General features: G+C 38.8%; 1 protein-coding gene across 7 annotated transcripts in view; it reads left to right on the forward strand.

Moving 5' to 3' along the window:
- The window catches only part of ATF7IP (activating transcription factor 7 interacting protein), a 79,619-nt gene that overhangs the window by 11,262 nt on the left and 44,436 nt on the right, over window positions 1-23,921 (forward strand). For 3 of the 7 annotated variants that reach the window (XR_009558275.1, XM_060279743.1, XM_035127641.2), the window contains exon 1: window positions 44-6,129. The exons of 3 other annotated variants lie outside the window; for them this stretch is intronic. Coding sequence is in view for 2 of the 4 variants with exons in the window: in XM_060279743.1 (XP_060135726.1) it covers window positions 6,113-6,129 (17 nt within the window). In the remaining 2 variants the exon portion in view is untranslated. Of the gene's footprint in view, window positions 1-43; window positions 16,384-23,921 lie in introns of those variants that run through there. One more of the 7 variants, XM_060279746.1, reaches the window with a different exon arrangement.

Raw genomic sequence — 23,921 nt, forward strand, 5'->3', positions numbered from 1 at the left:
CTTTGCAGACTATGTCGAGTAGAGGTGGGGGCTCTCCTGGGTGGGGGAGGGGGCAGGAAAGGTCATGGGGCGGGACAGGGTGCGGCCAATCACAGGGATGAGCCACAGCAACTTGTGGCCGGGCCAGCTAGTATATTACCTTTTCTGGATTACTATACTACTGAAAGAATATACACTGCTTTTTGGAAATGCTAAAATTAGTGTGAATAAGCACCACCACCTGCTCTCCCAATGTAAACAAGGGAAATATATGCATGTCAAGTGTTCAAATAAAAATAATTTTGAATATAACTTTGATTTTTAAAAAACAACATACAAGTCAAGCTAATGTGCTCTGTTTCCAGCCCCCCCCATCAAATATGTTTGTTAAACTATTTTCAGCTATTGTTATTAGCATGATGTATATTATTTGGTTTGGGCCATAATGTAAAGACACTGGGAAATTTTCAAGGAAAAAAAAGGCATTGTGCATGTTTCATTAGGGTTTTCAGTGAAAGTGCCAGTGCACTTCGCTCTGTGCAAGATCAGGATTCCAAGCTTGAAATGCTGGCCCTGATTATAATAATTTTATTGAGTTAATTAGTATTTGTTTGACCCATTTTCCTTTTCATGATTTCCCTGCAATGTACCCTGAAGGAATATTTCTCAGATCTTGCCATGCACATTGCATTATTACATGTATGTGTGGATGTCCTACGAAAACTAATGCAAACTTGAGAATTTGTGAAGTGGTTCTTCCTTTGTTTTTCTCTGAGGAAAAAAGAAATACTTTTTTAAAAAAGTAGAACTGACATATAATTCAATGCCACGGCTTTGTTCCTCTCCAAAAAACTATGGAATACAAATGCAAGATTTTAAGTTGCATAAAAAGAACTATAAAAAGATTTAAATTAATATTGTGTTTATTGTATTCTGTTTTGTTTCAATACAGTATTCACAAATGATTAGTTTACGACTGAGACTCATTAAAGACTTGTAATTCATTGTTATTTAAAGTTAATGTTCACATTAAATGAAATCAGACATGTTCATAAACTCTGAAAAACGGAGTTGAATCCAGGCATAGTCATGCATTACCAAGTCTGTAGGACCCAAGTCCCACCCGGGTATTAGGAGCAATGGAACCACACAAAGAGGCAACATGCCAGGCAGGATACGACAAGATTTATTTGCTCAGCATATGCTAAGTAAATGGTGCAGTGCAATCAGCTCGCAACCTGCACACAGAATTGTGGATTTACAATACTTTTATACAGTCAAAAACAGGCCAACACCTTATTTCCTTAACTACAAAAACACATGTATTCCAAATGCCATACACCCTTCTCCCTTATCTGGTCCTGTGAACCCAGCTTGTACTCCTCTCCTCCTTTACTGGGCGTGTAGAGAAAGGCAGGCATTTGATAACAGTTTGCAAGCTACACGCCCATGGGCCCCCCTGCCTGTGTCTCACTTCATGCCCCTCTATACAATGTGCTGTGTATTTGAATCCTAAATACTATACAACTATTTTCATATCAATTATGTGTGTCTTAAATAAAAGTACTGGCCCTTCAAGTCTAGATCCAGACCAGTTTGTATCTAGTATTAAGATATTTACAAACCAAAAAAAGTTGGTTTGATTACATCAAGGCTATACACATTTGGAAGCTATACTGGCTACTCAGCTGGTAAACAAAATCCAGAAATGTACCCTTTTAATCTTCTTTGTTATACTGTTTATCCCCAAGCATTCAAATTTTCTGAAAATTAATTATTGAAATGGTAGTCATATCTAGGCTGACTTGGAAGTTGCAGAGAAATAGAATTGGATATTGTCTTCGTGTTGATGACTCCTTGGCCTAAATCTTCTAATGACTGCTTTATAAGATCTTCAGTAATTTTGGGGACAAGGTGGAACCCTAACAGTATAATTGCCATGAGACTGAAGTCTCATGTTGCAGTGTTGCTGCAAGTAAAGTAGAAGTAGGACCACCAATTACAAGGCCTCTCATTTCCATACCACTTAATCAATTCAGGAAATTGAATTGGTATTGAAAGTTGTAGAGATCAAGGAGAATCAAGGTCACACACCCTTGTTATTTCTAAATTGTCCTGAACTCTTTTCCCCAACTCTCAAAGTTTGGTTGTGTAGTAGAAGGCAGTTTAATCTGCATTTGCAGGATGTCTACGGTAACTTGTTTCAGGTTAACAATCTTGCATTTTGTGATGGGGTAGCCAATTTGTGTGGCTTATAAAAATCATTTCATTGAGGAAGGCTGAAGTAGCTCTGAGTCAGCAGTTGCCATGTTCAAAAAACAAGATTTAAGATAAACATACATCATTTATGTTTGGCACTTTTTAAAAACTCCTCACCACACCCTTGAATTGAATTTTTCATTACATTCGGATCATAGTGCTCTGAACAAGCATGTGTAGTAATGCTAGCTGCTTCGAATCTTGTTTGGAGAAACACCTGGCACAGTAACAGTCTGAATTCCCGGAGAAGGTATCTTTTGAACATGTTTACATGTTGCAAAGTGAGTTTTGTGTGTCGCTTTTTACCCACATTTTTCTCCACATGTTTTGAGCCGAGGTTTGGTCTGTGATAACTGACAGTATAGTCTAGAACAGGCTTACTCAAACTTGGCCCTCCAGATGTTTTGAGACTACAATCCCCATCATCCCTGACCACTGGTCCTGCTAGCTGGGGATCATGGGAGTTGTAGGCCAAAAACATCTGGAGGGCCGAGTTTGAGGAAGCCTAGTCCAGAAGTATTAGGGTAAGACCAGAGATAATAAATCTAAAATGTTGAAACTAGATTTTTTTAAAAGAAAAAACATACCAGTTTTAATTTTGAAAGTGTTCAGCTTCATATCATATCTGTCATTATTATTTAGATTTTGTAATTTTAAATCACTTGGCATACTTTTAACATGAAATTTGTAAACATCTTAAAATAGCAAAATTAATTGAGTAATAATTCAGATATTTATAATGGATGTGATATGAAGCTGAATGGTGTTTTAGTCCAAACAAAGTGAATTCAAAACTTAATTACAGATATATCTTTGAAGATAGTACCTTAGGGCTCAAAGCACGTTGCTAGTAGCAAGTACTGTAATTAAAAAGTATAAATTGCTGAACATGTTTCTTCATTGCCCTATGCTTGCATTTTGTACTGAGGGGACAATGTGTCGAAATCCCGTAGAGCCTTTGAATAACTGTTTTGTAGGTTTACATTTAACCTCTTGGATTGTCCGCAGACTGCTTTAGAATTACCCCCTTCTCTTTTCTCCCTTTCCATAAAATTGTTTGGGCAAAGAACTTGGGAATCTGGTGTGATATCTATCTGTAACTTTCACCGTTATAAGCTCATAAACAAATATGGGCAAAGCCTCTGTCTCAATGTTTGATGTTTCTTTCAATAAAGAAAACCTCCCTGAGGAAATAAAGTTTGGGAGGGGGTTAAAAGAAAAACTGGAAAGCATTCAGCTCCTCCCCCTGATAGAATCTGAAGTGGTACAGTCAGCAAAACATTCCACATTACAATAGATGCTTGAATCTGCTTGAAGTCCGGATCAGATGATCTCATTGAGAGCCAGTGTGGTGTAGTGGTTAAGAGCGGTAGACTCATAATCTGGTGAACCGGGTTCGATTCCCTGCTCCTCCACATGCAGCTGCTGGGTGACCTTGGACTAGTCACACTTCTCTGAAGTCTCTCAGCCCCACTTACCTCACAGAGTGTTTGTTGTTGGGGAGGAAGGGAAAGGAGAATGTTAGCCGCTTTGAGACTCCTTAGGGCAGTGTTTCTCAACCTTTTTTGGGCCACGGCACACTTGTTCCGTGAAAAAAATCACGAGGCACACCACCATTAAAAAAGTTTTAAAAATTAACTCTGTGCCGCCCTATATTATAATTATGACTGTAAGAAACACTTGCCAAATATTGCTTTCCGGCGGGTCAGCGCTGCCGAGTTCTTAAAAGATCCGGGTTTCTGATCCACCCCACCCGACCCCGCCGTCCCGTATCTTACCCTGTGCGTGTTCTCGGACTTGTGAGAGGACGATTTGGTCTTCATGCCTCCGTGAATTAGCAACAAACTACCTTTTGAATGATGGAGATTGAATATTTTAAAAGTAGCTACTTGAAGTCCGCTCGATTTTCCAAAAAAGAGACACACGTGCGGCACTATTAGCTGCTGGGGGCTGCCATCTTGGCTAAAGGATTCTGGGATGATCCTGTCACATGAGGCATGGGGAAAATGGAAATAATGAAAGCTGATTGGTCTGTGGAAACTAGAAGGGGCGAAGAAATAGGACGCCCAGGGAGGTGGAGTTTGCAGCTGCAAAATCGCCCTTCTCGTCGCCGCACGTCGCGGCACACCAGCCAGTGTTGAGAAACGCTGCCTTAGGGTAGTGATAAAGCGGGATATCAAATCCAAACTCTTCTTCTTTTTCTCCTCCTCCTCCTCCTTGATGTTCATGAGTTTTACATAGGACGCCAAGCAAATTGTCAACAAATCACAGAACATATCTGTAGAACAATGATTTGAACAATCAACGGTTCTTTCAGTTAGCTCTCTAAAAACGACATGGACCCATGTTTTTGCACCATAGTAGACCTGAAAAGTGCAGTTTATCTATAATTTTTATACAGTGGTGCCTCGACTTACGAAGGCGATCCGTTCCGCGGTGCTCTTTGTAAGTCAAAGTCTTCGGTTGTTGAAGTGCCCTTTTCGCACATGCACAGACCGTGCGTGCCGCTTCTGTGCAGGTGCAGAACATCCGCGCGCCGCGAAAAGACTTCCGGGGCTGTCGACTTCGTAAGTCGAAACCATCAGAAGTCGAGTCATTCGGATGTTGAGGTACCACTGTATTTCAGTTAGTGAAGACAGATACAATCTGTAATTTGATTGCTGTATATGAGAGGTGCTGTAGCCTCGAATGTGATCTGACAGCCAGGAAGTCTCTGGTTCAAATGTTAACCACAACCACAAACTTGCTATGCCACTTCAGGCAAACCGTTAGATCTCTGCCTCAGACTGTCATGTTCAAACAGGGATGATAGCAAGAATTTCTACAATGATGTATGTGAGGTGCAACACTCGAAATACTACATTATTCTAATGTTCATAATCATGGAGTATGATAAGGAGGTAGCTACTGTTAACTTCTGGAATTTAGTTGAATTTCTTGTTTTTAACCCTTCATGCATAGGATAGGAAAATACCCAATAAAAATACTATACATGCAAAAAATAAAGGAAAACTATATTATACTTGGTCACTGAAATCATGCTGAAATAACTACCTAGAATGAACAACAAGCCTACAAATTTTGAATCTACTATTATGACATGAGGTATATTTAATCTCTGTTCTATTCTATCCTTTTTCGCTGAAAGGGCAAATGTTACTGCAAATACTTAACCTGTTATGCATATATGCTTCTGTTAAAGCAATATTGCACCTCTGCATACTATCCTGTGTTAGACAGAAGTCTATTGTGGGTCTTTCAACCATAACATATTTAAGAAAGGAATTCAGTTCATTGGTGTTTGGAAAAACCTAATTACCTATGCCCCTGCACAACTTTTGAAAAAAAGCTTCTGTAATGTTTATAGTGTGAATGATTTGAGTAGGGTTTCTTAAGAAAAGAGAGAAGAACTGAAATCTGGCTCCTCCTGAGTAGCATTCCCTGCCTGCCAGTAATATTTGGCTTCATTCCTGTTGTCAATAATATGTGACATGGACTTGCAGCTGCTTGGATTCAGATCAGGATTGGAGTGTTATATCCTGATCTACCGACTGGTTCACAGAGGCAGTCTTTGTGCCTTGTGAGTTTTTTCTGTTTGTAGCACTTGTGCTCCAAAGATACTGCAGCGTCTCTGCAGCATGTGCACTAATAGCCACTGTGCGTGTGTACTACTCTGTAAGGAGGGAGGTGCTTTGTGAAAAGTGCTTCACCCACTGCTGCGTTGTTACTGGCTGCTGTTGAATGCACACAGTGCAGCCATCTTAGTCGCACTTTCAGTGTAGCTGAAACAGTGCAGTCTCAAAATGGCTGACGAAATGTTCTCTGGAGCTGTTTAGCCTGCCTGTATGCTAATGAGCATATCTAGTGAAGTCACATGTTGCAGATTCTGAGGTAAGAAACAATTCTGGATTTTGCTTTTCTATAAATAGTTCAGGATGTGTGTGTATACAAGTGTGAGACCAAAAACCCCAATTATTGGCAAAGTGGGTATTTTTTTTAAGTTTTCAGCTGCTGGTGAAGGTAAATTTTATACGCGTGTTTCACAAGGACTGTGGAAGTGCTTGCTGGGGTCAAAGGTAACTGTACTTAAAAGGCACTATAATTTGGTGTTGCCACTATTTTGAGGAGTCTGAATCAACTGATTTTTTTAAATAAAAAAAATAGTGAATATTTGCTAGCTTTGTACAGTGGTACCTCAGATTGTGGACCCGATCCGTTCCGGGGTGCCATTCACATCCCGAAAAGTCCGCAAACAGAGCGGCGCTTTTGCGCCTGCGGGAAAGCATGATAGAGCGCTTCTACGCATGTGTGAAGCCCGCAGGATGCTTCTGCGCATGCGCATGGGGCGAAACCCTGTATTATTATATGATAATAAGTAAACACGTCCGGGTCCACCGCGTTCGTAACCTGGAAAAATGCAACCCACAGCGGACGCAACATGAGGTATGACTGTATTCAACTTTGTATAAAAGATGAAGCAGTAGCGCAATCACCAACATTTTTTTAATCTTAAATTCTTGAGATACTTAAATTCTTGTAATTTTGGGAGAATATAGAACCCCATTGTATTTCTAAATAATTACTTGGCTACTTTATGCATTTATCCAGTGTATTATTGGTCAGAAAATAATAATTTTAGAATTTACTGTATTGCAATAAATAATAGAAATAAAAGTTTGATACTGTTCCATTTTAAATATGAGCTAATTTTAAACAAAAAATTGGCATATATTTTTATTTAAATATATTAAGTATACAGTATATTGAAGATTTTCACTGGCCCAAAGAATGAGTTAAGTGACAGCACATGCTTACAAAGGAGCATTTAAATTTCCAGCTTGAAGACTATTTCCCAAAACATGGGCTTTAGGGACAGAAGCTGAATATTGCTCCTGAACTCAGGACCCATGTGTACACAGATGACAACAGCAGAATGTTCTTGTGTGAATGTTTCTCTCAACCTCAAGTATATTGCGCATTATGTCCTCCATAAGTGAAGTCTACATAAGAACAGTTTAACATTACATAGACTTCTTATTTTTTAAGAGGTACACCACAATTAATAGGGAAAATGTCAGGAATCTTTCTAAAATGGAGTTCCCAACGTGGTCATACTGTTTTGTAATTTGGAAACAATTCAGATCTTAATGGTTGGAGTAACTGGGAAAGCAAAGCAGTGTTCTGTACCTTGGGGGGGGGGGACTTGCTCACGGTCTTGACTCTGCTGACAGGAGCACCATGGTGGTGACTGGGGGGGCAGTGTCTCCCCTTTTTCTTTCTTATGACTGTTCTGGGGAGGAGCCAATGGGTTTGCGTTCCTTGCCACCTCAGAGGCTCAGTGGAAACAAACCATATCTTCTCTACTTAACCTATCAAAATTGATGGTCCTTCTTTCTCAGTAGGTATCATTTCTTACATGGAGAATTAATTTGTAGAATTATGGATCTCAAGTAGTATAGTGGGCAGTTCCCCCCTGAACTAAATGCGTGTTCTTTGTAACTGTAAAATGGGCATATTGCATTCTCATACTGATACTTTCTGTACAATATTGCTTTGTGAGTTGGACTCATATTTGACATTTTTCCCTTGAAAGGGAATAATAATAATAATTATTGTTATTATTAATTATTTATACCCTGCGCATTTGGCTGGGTTTCCCCAGCCACTCTGGGCGGCTCTCTTGTGGCAAATTTGATAGGTGTAATAAAACTGAAACAGTAAAAATACTACGGAAAATTCTCTTAGAGTTCACTAAAGTTTACTTAAATAGTTTAAGTACATTGAATGGAATGTGGTTTTGTTTACTGTAGTACCTTTTATGTAGAACAATTTTTCTGTATTTATTAAGTTTAGTGTTCATACTTTTACCTGTATGCCAGTTGAATTTCTTTGTTAAATATTGCAAATAATTAAAATTGTATGTTGGAAGGTCTCTTGTAAAATTATCTAGATTTCTTTGCTAGTTATTAAATCTGGAACTTTTTGTAATATCTCAGCTAGTGGAAACAAGGAGAATAATTATCAGGGAGCAGACCAAAATGGGTCTGCTTGGCTGTATCTTTATGCCACTGGTTTTTTCTGTTGACTCTCAGTACTGTGCCAGTTGAAAGAGGACAATGCATAGGTACTGTAAAAAAAATCCTAGAGTTTCCATTTGCTGTCTTATGAGTTGGTAGGCTATTTTAATTACATTCAAGAAATATTAGCTTAGTAATTAATGTGGCCCCCAGGCTAGAGGTTCCCCATGCCTAATTGGATTCAATTTTTACTCTGTGGGATAAGTAAATTTCAGGTATGTTACATATTTTTGTGTGAGATGCAGCTGGGGCCACGTGTTTTGATTGCTGTTGATTTCAGCATGACTCTACCATTTGAATTAATGGGATTTAACTGCATTTAACTTTTTAATGGGTGTAAAATAATTAGCTTAGGCACCACTTTGCCTAAATCTGTAGTTAGTCGATTCATATTCTATATATTTATGCCACATTTGTGATGTTCTATCATATTATTATTTATTGTTTGTAAGCCACTTTGGAATTCATTTGAATGGAAAGCAGCATAGAAATATAATCAGATCAGATTAAATCATCTCCAAATATGTTGACTGCAGGGCCATTGGCTTCTCAAAATCTCGCACATTATTTTCAAGAGTTTTATGTCATAAATATACACTTTCAGGGAAGACCAGCAGAACAATTACCGTGTTAAGGAGAGCACAGATAGTGAAACAATTTATTCTATATTTATGATGTTTCACAACCAGATTGATGACTGTTTGTGTCTCTAGTACTTAACTGACTTTATAAAGGGACACTTAAAGTGACAGTCATAAAATATTTTTCTTTGAAATATTAGTTTGTCTTAAGGTTAAATACAGCCTGTTGAGAGTGTTTGTAAACGTCTGATTCTGGGGTTTGCATTATTTCCCATCTTTCCTGAGATTTAAGAATATTGTCAGCATCAGCACTGCAAGATGATTTGCCCTTTATGCACATTGAATACCATTTCCGCTGTCATGATCCCTTAATGAGATGGCGTTGACTTTCAGAAGCTGTGTTTGCTCTTGGAACTGCTTAAGTATGATTGGTCTGATATTCACAAACAATGATAATAGTTACCATCTTAATAGTTATAGACTTGTTCAAAATCTGTATGGATTATGCAAGAAGGTGCTGGCCAGAAACTGCATGGTAGACTGAGCTTGCAAAATCCACATAGGTTTTTTATTTATTCCTTCATAATATTCATTCTGAAGTATCCAAGGGAGGGGTAAAATTCTGCTGGAAATCAAAGCAAATAGATTTAATTCAGTTTTGTCTCCAAACTGATCATTTCATTAACACTAAAAATAGTACTGCCAAAATGTTACATGACTCCTGGTTTCCAAAAAAAATCATTATTGGATTACTCTTCTAAAACTAGATTGAATAAAACATGATTTGTTTTTAAAGGGTTATATTATGTGTCCCTTTTAAAAAATAAACATCATTTTAGGAACTTTTAAAATACACTCACATATTTTAATGGCATCAATACAACCAAAATCAAATATGCACTCATCTCATAAAACTGAATCAATGACCCTCCATCAAGTACATTGTTTTGATGCTTTTCTCGAAAAAACAATGAGCCAGAGGAAAATTATAGGTCATGTGTTGTGTTTATTGTGCAAATTTGGATTCTTAAACTGTAACCTGAAAGGGTGGACCTCTTGCTTTTCATTTCATAGACAAAGGTTTGCCTAGTTATTACCACCCTTTGTTTCTGGAAAGTTCTGAGCATTTTAAGTGTTCAAGCAAGTGATACTGCCATTACAGATTGCTGCTTAATGCCTGTTGTATTTTCCAATTACAGTAGTTTCTGTTTCCTTGCTAGTCTAGCATGAAGTCTTTTTCAAGAAAAATATTTGATAAAACACGACTGAAATGCAGATACTTTTCAGACGGAATTATTATTAGACACTATTATTAAACTAAAGTATTAAAATGAAGAAATGGACAAAATAGCAGGAAAGTGTCTACTTGGACAGGTGTCTTTCTTCATTGCTTATCTAAAATTGGATTACTAGCAAAGCTACAGAAATTTACAAAGCCCTTTCTTCAGACATTTCACAGTGAGTTCTGCCTGGAACTCTTCAGGACAGTATTCCATCAGGTAAAATCCAGAGGAGAGAGACTTGCAAGCTGGGCAAATTATGAATGACAACATTCACCAGAGCTATAAAATTATGCTAGGCAATAAGCTTAGCAGTATTTAAATGAACAAAATTGCATATTAAAGTCAAATGTGAGAAAGTTGATAAACATTTTAGAAATCCTTTGAGAAATAATGAAAATTATTTCTAATGACCAAATTCCATTATTTACTGGTAATTCAGTCAATCATTTTATTTGTAGGCAACCTTTCCAAAGTTAAAGCCACATCATCTTGCAATATATACATAACTACAAACATAACATCAAAAAGTACTCAACCAAATCAAACAATTTCTATGTAAATAATATGCAAAATAAATATACCAAAAAACCACCATCAACAACAGCCCCCTCTTAAATAATGCCCAAGCCAAAGATTCAACACAAAGAAGGGCTGCAGAAACCCAGCCAGATGGGTGGGGTATAATTATTATAATAATTATAATAATTATTATTAATTATTACTATTATTATTACTACTACTTAGACTATACAGAATTATTAAATAATTTCTTCAGATTTTGGGATGAGTTAATTTTTTAAAATTCACTTTGACTGCATTGTTGAATTCTTTTACTCCAGCAAAACCTTTCTTCTAAAGAAAAGGTTTAGAGGAAGTTATTGGCAACTTGAGTTAAAGGCATTTACCCTGCCACATTGATAATGATTTAATTACAGATCCCTTGATATTATTATTATTTCTTGTGTTTATGTGCTACCCTTCTTTCTTTCTGAGGAGCCTGGGACAGTGCGCAGCACCATTAAACTATGGGCATCACAAATCATGAGTTAAAGCATTTAAAAAACTTCATTTATTACATTTGTCAGTCACTTTATACAGAAGGCAAGTCTCAAAGCAATTTAATAAGATAAAATACAATAAATAAAAGCAATGTAAAATCAGTAAAATTTAAAACAACGAACAGTGCGAAAATGTATAAAATGTGTTAACCCAGTAATATATTAATAAGGACAAGTCCTATGCATCTAAATAAAAGATGAGCAGTCAGAGGCAACTTAATTACCGTATATTCCGGTATATAAGACGACTGGGCATATAAGACGACCCCCAACTTTTCCAGTTAAAATACAGTGGAACCTCGGTTTAGGAACACCTCGGTTTACGAATTTTTGGTTTACGAACGTCGCGGACCCATCTGGAACAGATTAATTCATTACTTTCAATGGGAAAGTTCGCTTCAGTTTATGAACGCTTCAGTCTATGAACAGACTTCCGGAACCAATTACACCCATGCTTTGGGTTAAGTACGCTTCAGGTTGAGTACTCCGCGGACCCGTCTGGAACGGATTAATCCACTTTCCATTACTTTCAATGGGAAAGTTCACTTCAGTTTATGAACGCTTCAGTTTAAGTACTCCGCGGACCGTCTGGAACAGATTAATCCACTTTCCATTACTTTCAATGGGAAAGTTCGCTTCAGTTCATCACCACTTCAGTTTATGAACAGACTCCCAGAACCAATTGTGTTCATAAACCGAGGTACCATTGTATAGAGTTTGGGATATACTCGCCATATAAGAAATACGACCCGGCGTATAAGACGACCCCCGACTTTTGAGAAGATTTTCCTGGGTAAAAAAGTAGTCTTATACGCAGGAATATAAAGTACCAATTTCCTGGGTGAACAAAAAGTTATTAGCTGGGTGCTAACGATAGTGCCAAGTACAGGCAACAACTGATTTGGGTGTATCTGAGTGACACGCAGTCATGCATGCATGTATGGTACTAAACCCGGAAGGAGCCCACAGACTTCACAAAAAAGGTGGAACAGGCTTATGTGCATTCCGGAACATAATCCTGTGCAAAATGAGCATTGCCTGTACATCTTCCTAAGAAAGACATTCCACAGATGTGGGTGCCACCACTGAAAAGATTACAATAATCCGCACCTCCCTTGGGTGGGGCATGCACACACTACATATCAAAAATCAGAAAACCTACCGGTAGTTTAACTCAACCAATCTTATCTACTGGATCCCAGGATTAGTGTAAAGAATAATATGCTTAATTCTTCATGAAAGAATAATATATTGCTCAAACACAACAGATTGAGATTTCATATCATCTCCGACTACCATATTTTCTCAAATCTAATGCTCGCCTTTTCTGCCAAATTACATTGGGAAAATTAAGGTGCACATTAGATTCAATGACACATTTAAATTTGCCAGCAATTACTTTTTTGGTTTCAGGGTTCTGAAAATTGAAGTGTACATTAGATTTGATGATGTATTGGGCTCGAGTAAATACAGTATATCAGGGGTTCCCAAACTAAGGCCCGGGGGCCCGCGGACGGTCCGGGAATCAGCATGTTTTTACATGAGTAGAATGTGTCCTTTTATTTAAAATGCATCTCTGGGTTATTTGTTGTGCCTGCCTGGTGTTTTTATATGAGTAGAATGTGTCCTTTTATTTAAATTGCATCTCTGGGTTCTTTGTGGGGCAGAGGAATTCGTTCATATTTTTTTTCAAAATATAGTCTGGCCCCCCAAAAGCTCTGAGGGACAGTGGATCGGCCCCCTGCTGAAAAAGTTTGCTGACCCCTGCGGTATATCCTTGCTTTTCTCCAATCAGCCTGGTCACTAAAAAAAAAATCCCAACATTCCTAAATGAGTTTAATTTCACTAATGATTCATGAGAGTTTATTTTTGTTTGTTTGTTTGTGGTGTTTTCTATGGATGTGGTATATTCCTTAAGGTGATGTAACCCACCTTGTATGTAATAGCAATAGAAAGGTATGATGTAAACCCACTAAATAAATAAAATTTAAACCACTTTTAAAACAGTAAACTAGCTTTAATTAGTAAAATGTATTAAATTGTAACAAATTTGCATTAAGTAGTGTTGATCACAATGTTTTGTCTTTCTACTACAATAAAATACAAGCCATCACTATTTTATTTGGAAATTTATGGATTAAAAGAAGAGAAAAAAATTAAGGAGAATAAAATTGGTATATAGTATAGTATATTAGTATATAGCACGGACGTCCAACTTCCAAGAGAATGTGATCTACTCCCAGAATAAAAAACTAGCAGTGATCTACTCGATTGGGTGGGGCAGAACAAAGTTGTTGAGGTTTTTTTTGGGGGGGGTGCCTTACTTTTTGTGCTTTGCAATGGGGGGGGCATAAAACGCTCACGAAACAGCGCAGCGATAACTGTCTTCCATTTCTGACATCGTGCACAAATGAGGGACAAAGCGAGGGGGGGGCCCCTGGATGTTCTTTTTCCTCCGCAGAGGAAAATGAGCCCGCAGTCGACCACACAGCAATAACTCTGTCTTCCATTTCTGCAATCATGCATTAATAGAGAGCAGAGTGAGGGGGTGGGGCCATGTGTTCTCCCCCCCACCCCGAGGAGGAAAATGACCCCGCAATTGACCGCTATCACCCAGGGATCAACCTGTCGATCATGGACGACCGGTTGGACATGCCTGGTGGTGTATAGTATATACTAATAGTAACAAACATCATCAGTTTACAATCTGAATACAATAACCAATATTACATATATCTTAGGTTAAACATGTAAGTTAATATAAGCTCTCCAAATGTCCAGATAGATAATGTACATCTATATGATATGTGTTCAAATGTAACTAGGGCTGTGAGAGCCTCAGCCCACATTATGTAATAGATAGTGGATATTTACCCTTCTAGACTTGGAAGTACAAATCCCTTAATGGCAACGAGGGCTCCCAAAGTCCTCCTGTCCATCCCCATATTTTATAATTTATAATTATAATATAATTTAGAAGTACTTGAAAATCTGCAGATGTCAAGGATTTCACCAGTACAAAATGATGCCGATAACAACACCAGAACAACAACAACAATCACAGGGCAAGCCCATACCATGTGCCTTAACTAGGCATTCTCAGTATTACATCTCCAACATCTGTATTAGAACAGTGCCTTCCTATGCAAATGAGATGGAGCCCAATGTACTTGAAATCTTGATGTGGGTGGGGCTGGATCTTGCTCAATTGCAAGTCTAAGGAAACATTCCATATAGATTCAAAAGTAATATTCCATTGTTTAGGCTGTATGATACCTTCTAATCCCCTATTCCACATCTCTCTGAGTTGTTAAAAAGTTCTGTTAAGCATTTATACACAGCAGTTTTAACATTTTGAAAGGATCCTGTAATTCTATACAACAGATTAAGTGTTCAAAACAGATGGGCCACATATATAGGTACCAGAAAATGCTGTAACTGAAGATATTGCCTTTCTGAACTTGGCGATTATTGATATTTAAATCATAAAATAGGTTCAGATTAATAATTTTTGTTATTTCCTGTCAGCTGATTAATTAATATATTCAATCCATTTCCCCACAAAGAGTTTATAAAGTGGATTAGAATTTTATAACTCTCTGCTGAATTATGTGTAAGAAAAAAAGAGAATTATTTTAAGGGTGGCCCTCCAGATGTTGTACTTCAGCTCCCGTAATCTCTGACCGTTAGCCATTATCAAAGGGATTGATGAGACCCAGGCTTCTGGTCAGTTTGCAGGCCTCGCCCCCCATTATTTGGTAACAAAGATGCCCTAGCCAATTACAGGAAATATTCAGTGGTTAAATGGTAACACACCGCCCAGTATACAGTACATCTTTATAAAATTGATCCAAAGATCTCGACTTTTCACAAACTACAATGGTATTTTAGTGAGGTAAGTTGTTTCAAAAAGTTGTGACCATTGGAATTCTCAAGAGTTTTGAAAAGGAAAAGGACCCACTAACTGAAATAAATATGGCTTATATTTCATCAACATTACACCCTTGATAAAGTTGTATTTTAATACACTTCTAGATAGGTAGCCTACACAATTCAAACTGACTGGAAAAGACATACATACTATGTTATTAGTCATATGGTGTATAAAGGGAGAGAAAAGTAAGGACATATATTTTCCAGTAAGCTAAATTGTCTTGTTTTGTGAAGTATACATAACTTCAAACTGTTTTGCAGTAGATTATATTTGGAATTTTCTGAGACTAGAGACAACTGATATTTATTACAGAATTTTATGTAAATATTTAGGAATCGAAGATGAGCGATAAATCCATGCATTTTCATACAAAGCATGTTGAAATATTTCATGTGTTAAACACTTACTTATTAGATATGCGAAAGTATTGAGTAAATCTCATTCTTATTTGAGCATTTTGTCAACAAAGTGTTAAATGGTATGTTCAGAACCAATCATTGGACATGGAGGACGGGGAATGTTTTACCTTGCAATATCCTGCAGCAGTTGTTTTACAAAACGAAGGCCCCTTTATGTACAGCTATAACTGTACTCTAGCTTGGCTTTGGGTTATGTCATGGATTCTGCCTTGTCTGTAATGCCCAAACTTGTTTCCTGCACTGAAGCATTGTAGTAGATAATAGTATATTGTTTAAGGATGTATTCATTTTATTAAGAGTAATAAATCCAGAAGTAAGACTTGCACGCAGACACTGATTTTTCTCTATCTGGTTTAATGTACTGCTTTCTGTTGAGTTCTGATATGCATTTTTTTCTGCTTCTGCATGGCATAAGGGAGGTATCACACTGCACACGCTTCTGGGCAGGCAACTGCTAGCACTGCAGCAAGCAGTACAAATAGGCTCATTCTGAAGACTTTCCATTGCAGCTGGCATTTGCAGACTATGTGCTTTATAAGAGCTAATGCAATTCCTCTAGGAGCATTTATTGTGTAAATAAAAATCTCAGCATGTGCTATTCCATAGATGTGGGTGACTAAAGGAAAGGTCACACAGTAGTCAGGTTTTAGTTAAAGTGCAGTATGTTTTGCTTGTGTGACGACAAATGAGGTTTGTTCTCAAGATGGCCGACCTAGAAGTGTTCTACTGTTTTGATATGTAAACTGCTGAGCTGAGGAGGAAGTTCTCTTGATGTATGTCATGCTGCCTCCAGGTAAGACAACCAGTTCCTTCATAACATTTTCACAGGCCCTGGCAAGATCTTACTGAAAACTTACTACATTTTTTAAAAAATCATGAATTTTAAAAGCTGTGTGCTCTGCTGTGGTAGGAGTATATGTGTGGGCTTTTGGGGTTGTTTGTGAGAGTCACAGATTATTGTGGCAGTGATGGTTCTGATATAAGATGTCTGAGCAAGTTCAGTGGTTCTGTCATAAAAGGGGGGTTGTTTTAATCCACATTGTTAGTGTAAGTCCATTTGGCGGGAAATTGTAGAGCCCTTCAACATAAATAATAGTAAATATTGGGAGTTGTTGTGTATATTTAAGAAAAATGCTAAAAGAGACTGCAATGGTATGGTATCTGAGTTGACATACAGGCATGGGTGATAAAATATGGACTAACTTTTGATCCCTCCCTCCCTCTCAAAAAGCTTATGTTCAGCCTTTAGCTTCTCAGGAAAATTCTGAGATTCACAGATTATCCTGATGTTTCTAGCCCTCAAGAGTGCATAGAGAAGTGTTGGAAATTTGATGGCAAAATATTTTTTTAAAAAAATCAGCCCAAGTTGATTATCTCTGTCAAAGTTTTTTCAAGGGTTTAGTTACTGTTTTCACACTTGAGAGTAGCAGTCCCCCCTCCTGCATTTTAAAAATCAACCAAATGATAACAAGTAATGTAAATTACTTATGACAATATACCTGCTACCGGTATATATTGTGACCCTTCATGCCATACAAATTGCTCATCTTAACTGCAGCAGTAATACTTCCTTCATGGGCTACTCAGTTGAAAGCTTATTACTATAAGCCATTATTAGTTTATTTTAGAATCTATTTTTAGTTTACTGTACTTTTCAACATTGATACATTTGTGAGTTCTCTGATGAGCCTTTTTTGTACAATAGCTTTTGAATAATAAAAAAGCTGTTGTGGTAGCATAAAGAAGCTAAAGTTAAGTATTGCAAACAGTTTTGATGATCCAGAGCTAAGCTAACTAATGAACACGGTTGGTTCCATCTCTGCCCTGAACATTTCAGTCCCTGGTTGTATTGGTCTGGGCAGGATTTTCTGTCATCATTCTTTCTTAAGATTGTAAATTGCATCATCAAAAAAGATGGGTAAATAATATTGATTTGTTTTAAAATGGAAATAATATTGGTTTTGTTTCAGAATGTTGTTCATTTCTGCAAACTTGTAATTCCATCCATTTAATGGGCAAAAAAATGATGCTTTGCTACCTGAGCCAGTTGTGAGGATTTTCCTTCAGTATTGCCTATTATCCTGCAATCATAATCTGTTCATGCTATGCAGTAGCCAAGCTTTGAGAGTATATTCTTTTCTTCTGTACATCTACACATCAGAACCACTCATTTTGTAGGCAGATTATTGTCAGGTTAAAAACCTTTCCTTATGCCTGAGCTAAATATGATTGCGTATTTTTAAAGAAGGAAGTAAATATTGGCTCTAAATGCTCTAAAAGCACCAGGCAAAAAAATCAAGGAAAGTGGTGAATTAAAGCATGTGAGCAATATTATTTGAAATAGTGGAAGAGGAGAAAACCCTTGTACATTTTTTTGGCAAATTAAGAGGCTCTGGTCTTTCTTGAAAATTCAGTGAATTGAAAGTTTATATGAAGTTGCCTTAAGATGGATGGCTCATCTATCCCAGTACTGTCTAGTAGTACATTGTCCCTCCATCTGGTGCTCACCAGATACTTTAAACCAGGCACCCCCAAACTTTGGCCCTCCAGATGTTTTGGACTACAGTTCCCATCTCCCCTGACCGCTGGTCCTGTTAGCTAGGGATCATGGGAGTTGTAGGCCAAAACATCTGGAGGGCCGCAGTTTGGGGATGCCTGCTTTAAACTAAAATTTACACCATCCCCTGTGTGAGGGACAGGGGATACCGGGAAGTCCCTCCCCTCTTAAGTTCCAGCCCATCCCCAAGCGCTGGGGAGAGCAGGGAGAGCTCTGCCTCCAGCGGAGAATCAGGAAGTGGTGCCCGAGGCTCAGGCAAGGTTGCGGAGCCACTGACCCAGGTGGGACAGGAAAGGGGGAACCCGGGGGGAAGGCCAATTCCCCCGATGCCGGAATTGCGCAGAAAACGTAGGGGGAAGAGGATGGGTCTCCCAAAGCTTCTTTGCTGGAAGAAAACGCGCCAATCTCCATTCGGAGGTTCTGACACCTGACCGAAAGCATGTATATAAATCGCTCTGAGCACTGTAAATAATCAGCACTTAATAAAAGTCTAAAAGGACTATGCTGCGAGGAGTCGTTACTCTAGAGTAGCCGCATCAGCGCCTCTGACACCCTGTTTGCATTGACAGTGGTAAAAGATTATGGAAGTTGATGTCCAAAACATCTGGAGGACATTAGGTTGAAAAAACTGGAACTATTGTGATTGGCAGCTCTTCAGGTCTCAGGCAGAGAGAAAGCCATTCCCAGGCCTGCTCCTGGAGCTATTTTAAGTGGAGACGCCACAGATTTTTGCATACAAAGTATATATTCTACCAATCAGCAATGGCCTCTTTCTGAACTTCATTATTATTATTTGTACTTCTGCTTATTTTAGTTGGGTACTAAAACTGTAAAAGTAATGTATAGTGCCTTTTGTCAAGGCTAAAACAGTTACAGAAGCCACCTTAACTTATAAATCATATCCTGTGTCTGATTTTGTTACCAATGCCACTACCGCTGCAACTGTGTACAACTATACAAATATTTCAAGCTTACTACAATTAAAAAAGATAAAAACAATGGGATCCTAAAAGTATGCTGTTCACTTAGCCTACTTTTAACTATAGCTTGGATCCAAAAGTGGTGGTGGGCAAGCAGATACCGGGTAGTGACTTCCTTATTTACCCTTTCTACTGCAACCTCTCCATGTCACATCCATGGGAGTAAAACTAAAAACAAAAAAAACGGTTTTTTGGGTGAAATTCTGCTCATGGAAGTTGGGATTCAAGCTGTTACCACCAATTAACAAAAGAAGCATTTGTACAAACTCCCCTGCTTCCAATTTCTGAAACACATGAATGCTTCTCCTCAGTTTGACAGATCTCAGACTTTCCACTATCCAAACGCTCATTACAGGTGACTGCCCCTGCGCACATAAGTGAAATTGCATAAAGTGTATACGTAATCACGTGTCAGTAGGGCACACGTAAGTGCAGGGACATTGGTATTGCAACATTCCCTGTCCATAGCTAATCTCACTCCTCACCTGCTAGCTTTGACCAGTGAAGTTGATGGTAGTGTCATGTTGACTTTAAATTCCAGTTAAAACTCTTAATGTTTCATCACAAGGCCAGCATTTCCATTGTTTGTGCAGATACACAAACAGAAAATCCATGTTTTCAAAGAAAGCTACAGTGCATATTGTTTCATGTACGCAAACCTCATGAGTATTTTGAGAGCTTGATGTAAAACACAAGCAAATAATTCATTAAATAAGCAGTTATCTAAGAAAGTACAAGTATGTTACTATCCAAGAAATGTGTAATTAAAAAGTACCCTCATACTGGCAAATCTGGTGGTTTGCCTCTGCCTCTGCCTTCACCCTGGTGGTGGGCTGCCTCTTTCTCCTGGTTGGTTAGGATTCAGCACTGTTCATGCCGCAGACCTGAGGGCTCCTCAGAAAGAGCAGTAGGGAGTTCAGGATTCCCCAGCAGATCTCCAGACTGCTAATGATCCTGGAGAGCCATTGTATTGAGATATCCCAACCCCAGGACCGGAAGAGTTAACTGAAGATAAGCTACTGAAGATAAGCTTCAGGCTGCACAGGAAAAGCATTTTGGTTCCTGAAGTTTATTCTAATTGTGCAGGTAAAAATATAACTGATGGAATTCTTCAGGATGTGGTATTAGTGTGTGTAAACAGTCTAGATCCAGTGGTCCCCAGGTATGCGCCTCCAGATGGTAGAGATGTCAGCCACCATCCTACCGGTAGCACTGAGGCATCTTCACTTGGTTGCATGTAGCAATAGTCAGGTGCAAAATGCTCCTGGAACCTGGCTAATTTCAAACACATGATACAAAGATGACATATTAACATGACTATTAACAACCTAGCAGTTCGGAAGCATGCCAAAGTGCAAGTAGATAAATAGGTACCACTCCGGAGGGAAGGTAAACGGCGTTTCCGTGCGCTGCTCTGGTTCGCCAGAAGCGGCTTAGTGATGCTGGCCACATGACCTGGAAGCTGTACGCCGGCTCCCTCGGCCAATAACGCGAGATGAGCGCCGCAACCCCAGAGTCGGTCACGACTGGACCTAATGGTCAGGGGTACCTTTACCTTTACCCTTCTAATATTGGTTCCTGGTGAATGACAACAATTGGAATAGTTCTTTACATGTGCAAATGGAATTGACATAATTTTCTAAAATTAGAAAAAATTGCATATCTGATGTTTGGGAAGTATTTCCTTAATTCTAAAAAAGAAAATACGATGGGAGAATAAATGTTCAGTACATTGTGAAGAGTTGTGCACAAAAGGTTGCTGTGCATGCATGATATATATGCTGATCTGCCTATGCTAATTAGATAGCATTAGGGGTTAATCTTTGGTGAAGAGTATGCCCCTCTTTTTGTATAACTTTGCATGTAGAGACAGGAAGGCTTGAGTTGTGCTCTGCTCCTGGTTTCATACTGTTACAGTGCTGCGTACTGATTCTATTTTTAGCCTTGTTGCCAGGCAGATCTTCTGTGCTTCCTGCTGACTCTCAGCCTCTGGTATTCATGGGCTTTTGCAAAACTGATCTTCAGGAGCCAACCAGCGTGACTATGCAAATCTTCAGTCCAGTTGTCTGACATCAGACTAGTCAAGTTTACTTGCTCGGCTTGCTGATAAGATAACAACATGGCTTCAGGAGGTTCCTTATTAGGGTGTATTATTTACACGTGCAAAAGATACTGTATTTTTAAATGTAGGCAAGTTAGATACCAGGGAGAAAAGCTAACTCCCTAGTTACAATACTAACTAAGCTTTAATTTGTCACACTGCCCGAGCTTGTAGTCCTGCCTACTTACCACATTTATGACTGTGGTGTGAGGTTGGCAGTGACCTCAGTGTTTGACTGTGCATGCGCAAACAGATGCATTTCATTTCCTTGAAGAAAGGAAATCTAAGAAAAAAGAAGTATGCAAGTAAGATGTTTCTGGGAAATCAATTGGCTGCAACTTGGGCAAGATTTTCAAATTGCCTTTTTCGATCATGAACATTAAAGTCTCTGCACACTAGAATATTTAAACTATCGTTACTGTATCGTACTTTATAAATGCTAGTTTCTTAATGTTGAATCTCCATATTTTTTGCACATCCTTTCTCTTCTGTTTTCCCATGAAATTTTATTAGTGACCTCAAAGGGCTACTAAAGATGACACCAGACTATTGTGAGTTTAAATATTCAGTACCAAAATGTAAAGGTTACACTTGCATCAACTCAGCTTATGGTACATGAATGGAAGAAATCAGTATAAAACGTATGAGTAAATAATAGTAGGTTTTCCCTTTGGGCACATTACCATCCTTTTGCAAGACATTGGTAATGTTAAGTATTGCATAGTCTAAAGTATCACTTAAGGTAAAGGGACCCCTGACCATTAGGTCCAGTCGTGACCGTCTCTGGGGTTGCGCGCTCATCTCGCATTATTGGCTGAGGGAGCTGGCATATAGCTTCCAGGTCATGTGGCCAGCATGACAAAGCCGCTTTTGGAAAACCAGAGCAGCACATGGAAACGCCGTTTACCTTCCCGCTGTAGCGGTTCCTATTTATCTACTTGCATTTTGACATGCTTTTGAACTGCTAGGTTGGCAGGAGCTGGGACCAAGTAACGGGGGCTCACCCCGTCGTGGGGATTCGAACCGCCGACCTGATCAGCAAGCCCTAGGCTCAGTGGTTTAACCCACAGCGCCACCTGGGTCCCTTAAGTATCACTTAAGTAAATATTAACTTGCTTCTTCAAAATGAGTATATATTTTCATTAGGAAGTGAAAACCTACCAGAGAGTTGTTTTCATGTTAAACTTTAAAAGCCATGTATTACCATGCCTCTTTTAGCTCTAGGAGCTGATGTCTGCATATTTTTGTGAAAATAATTAGTTTTGCACATGCTATTTTGTGGTATTTAACTTTAGGGACAGTGTTCCATTTTCTGTTTCTGCCTGTTGCTTCTGATGAAGTAAGAAGTACAGTGGTACCTTGGTTTTTGAACGTCTCAGAAGTCGAATGTGCCACAGGGCTTCTGTATTGAGTTTTCCAGAAGTAAATGCTTCGGTTTGCGAACATTTCGGAAGTCTAATGGTCTTCCGGAACGGATTACGTTTGAAAACCGAGGTACCACTGTAGTAGTGTGTTGTATAGAACAGGCATCCCCAAACTTTGGCCCTCCAGATGTTTTGGACTACAATTCCCACCATCCCTGACCACTGGTCCTGTTAGCTAGGGATCATGGGGGTTGTAGGCCAAAACATCCGGAGGGCCGCAGTTTGGGGATGCCTGGTATAGAATGTAGACTAACTTGCATATGGGTAACTGCTAGGGAGACAATTGTTGTCTGAAAACACCTGTAGATTTGAGAATTTCAAAAGCAAATTTGGTATTGAATTTTTGAGGTAAAATGAAGTGTAAATGGTTTGCTTGCCCTCTGGACTTCTTTTTCTTTCTTTTTTCTGTTGAATGAAATGTTTTCATGTCTCCTTAACTGAAGGGGAATATGCAGGTTTCAAGGTGAAAACAGTTTCAACATCTGAGCTATAGAAAACATACGTAAGTTCAACTTCGGGCTAGGCTACTTGTTTCTCACCATTTCTGAATCCATAGCAGTGAAAACCTCTAGTTCCACATTTTCCTGTATATTCTTGTAAGCAACCATTTTTAAGCCTTATGCTTAAAATGTCAGTTGAATGTGGTGGTTAATCTTCAGACTCTTTTAACAAAAACATTTTGAAAGGATTATGCATTTAAAGTTTTCTGAATTATTCAGCACTTATTGTCTGAAAATAAGAAATGTTCAGTAGTAACATCTTTTTCTTGTTGCTGGGCAGATATGAGAGTGCATACTCCTGATTGGTAGTTGAGTATCTGCTTCCTCCAGCCAATCGGATAAGGTAAAATTATACGGGGAGAGAGCTCGGTAACAATGAAGCAAGCTGCCGATTTATTTTCTCTGTGTGAAGATCACACAAACTAAGAGTGTGGCTACAGCTGGCTCCCTCTTGGGTATGTTTCAGAAATTACAAGGTCTCAAAGAAAAAGGGGGAGGAGGAGTGCTATTACTATTATTACTATTATTTATTTATTTCCTCATTAATGTTCTTTTGGAATCCTATATAATAATGTCCATGTTGTCCCTGCGTCCAGATGTCCCGTGTGTCCCTGGGTCACTGCGCATGTGCCCCAGGGATACAGGGATTGGACAGCAGAGACTGCGCGCGCGCACTCTCCCCCCACTCTGCCTCCTCCAACCGCCGCTCCCGCCGGGGTGGAGGCCGGCGAAGGCCTCCTCACAACCCTCCCTGGCCGTGAGGAGCGGC

This window comes from Zootoca vivipara, chromosome 10 (genome assembly GCF_963506605.1).
Source record: "Zootoca vivipara chromosome 10, rZooViv1.1, whole genome shotgun sequence".
Taxonomy (NCBI): Eukaryota; Metazoa; Chordata; class Lepidosauria; order Squamata; family Lacertidae; genus Zootoca; species Zootoca vivipara.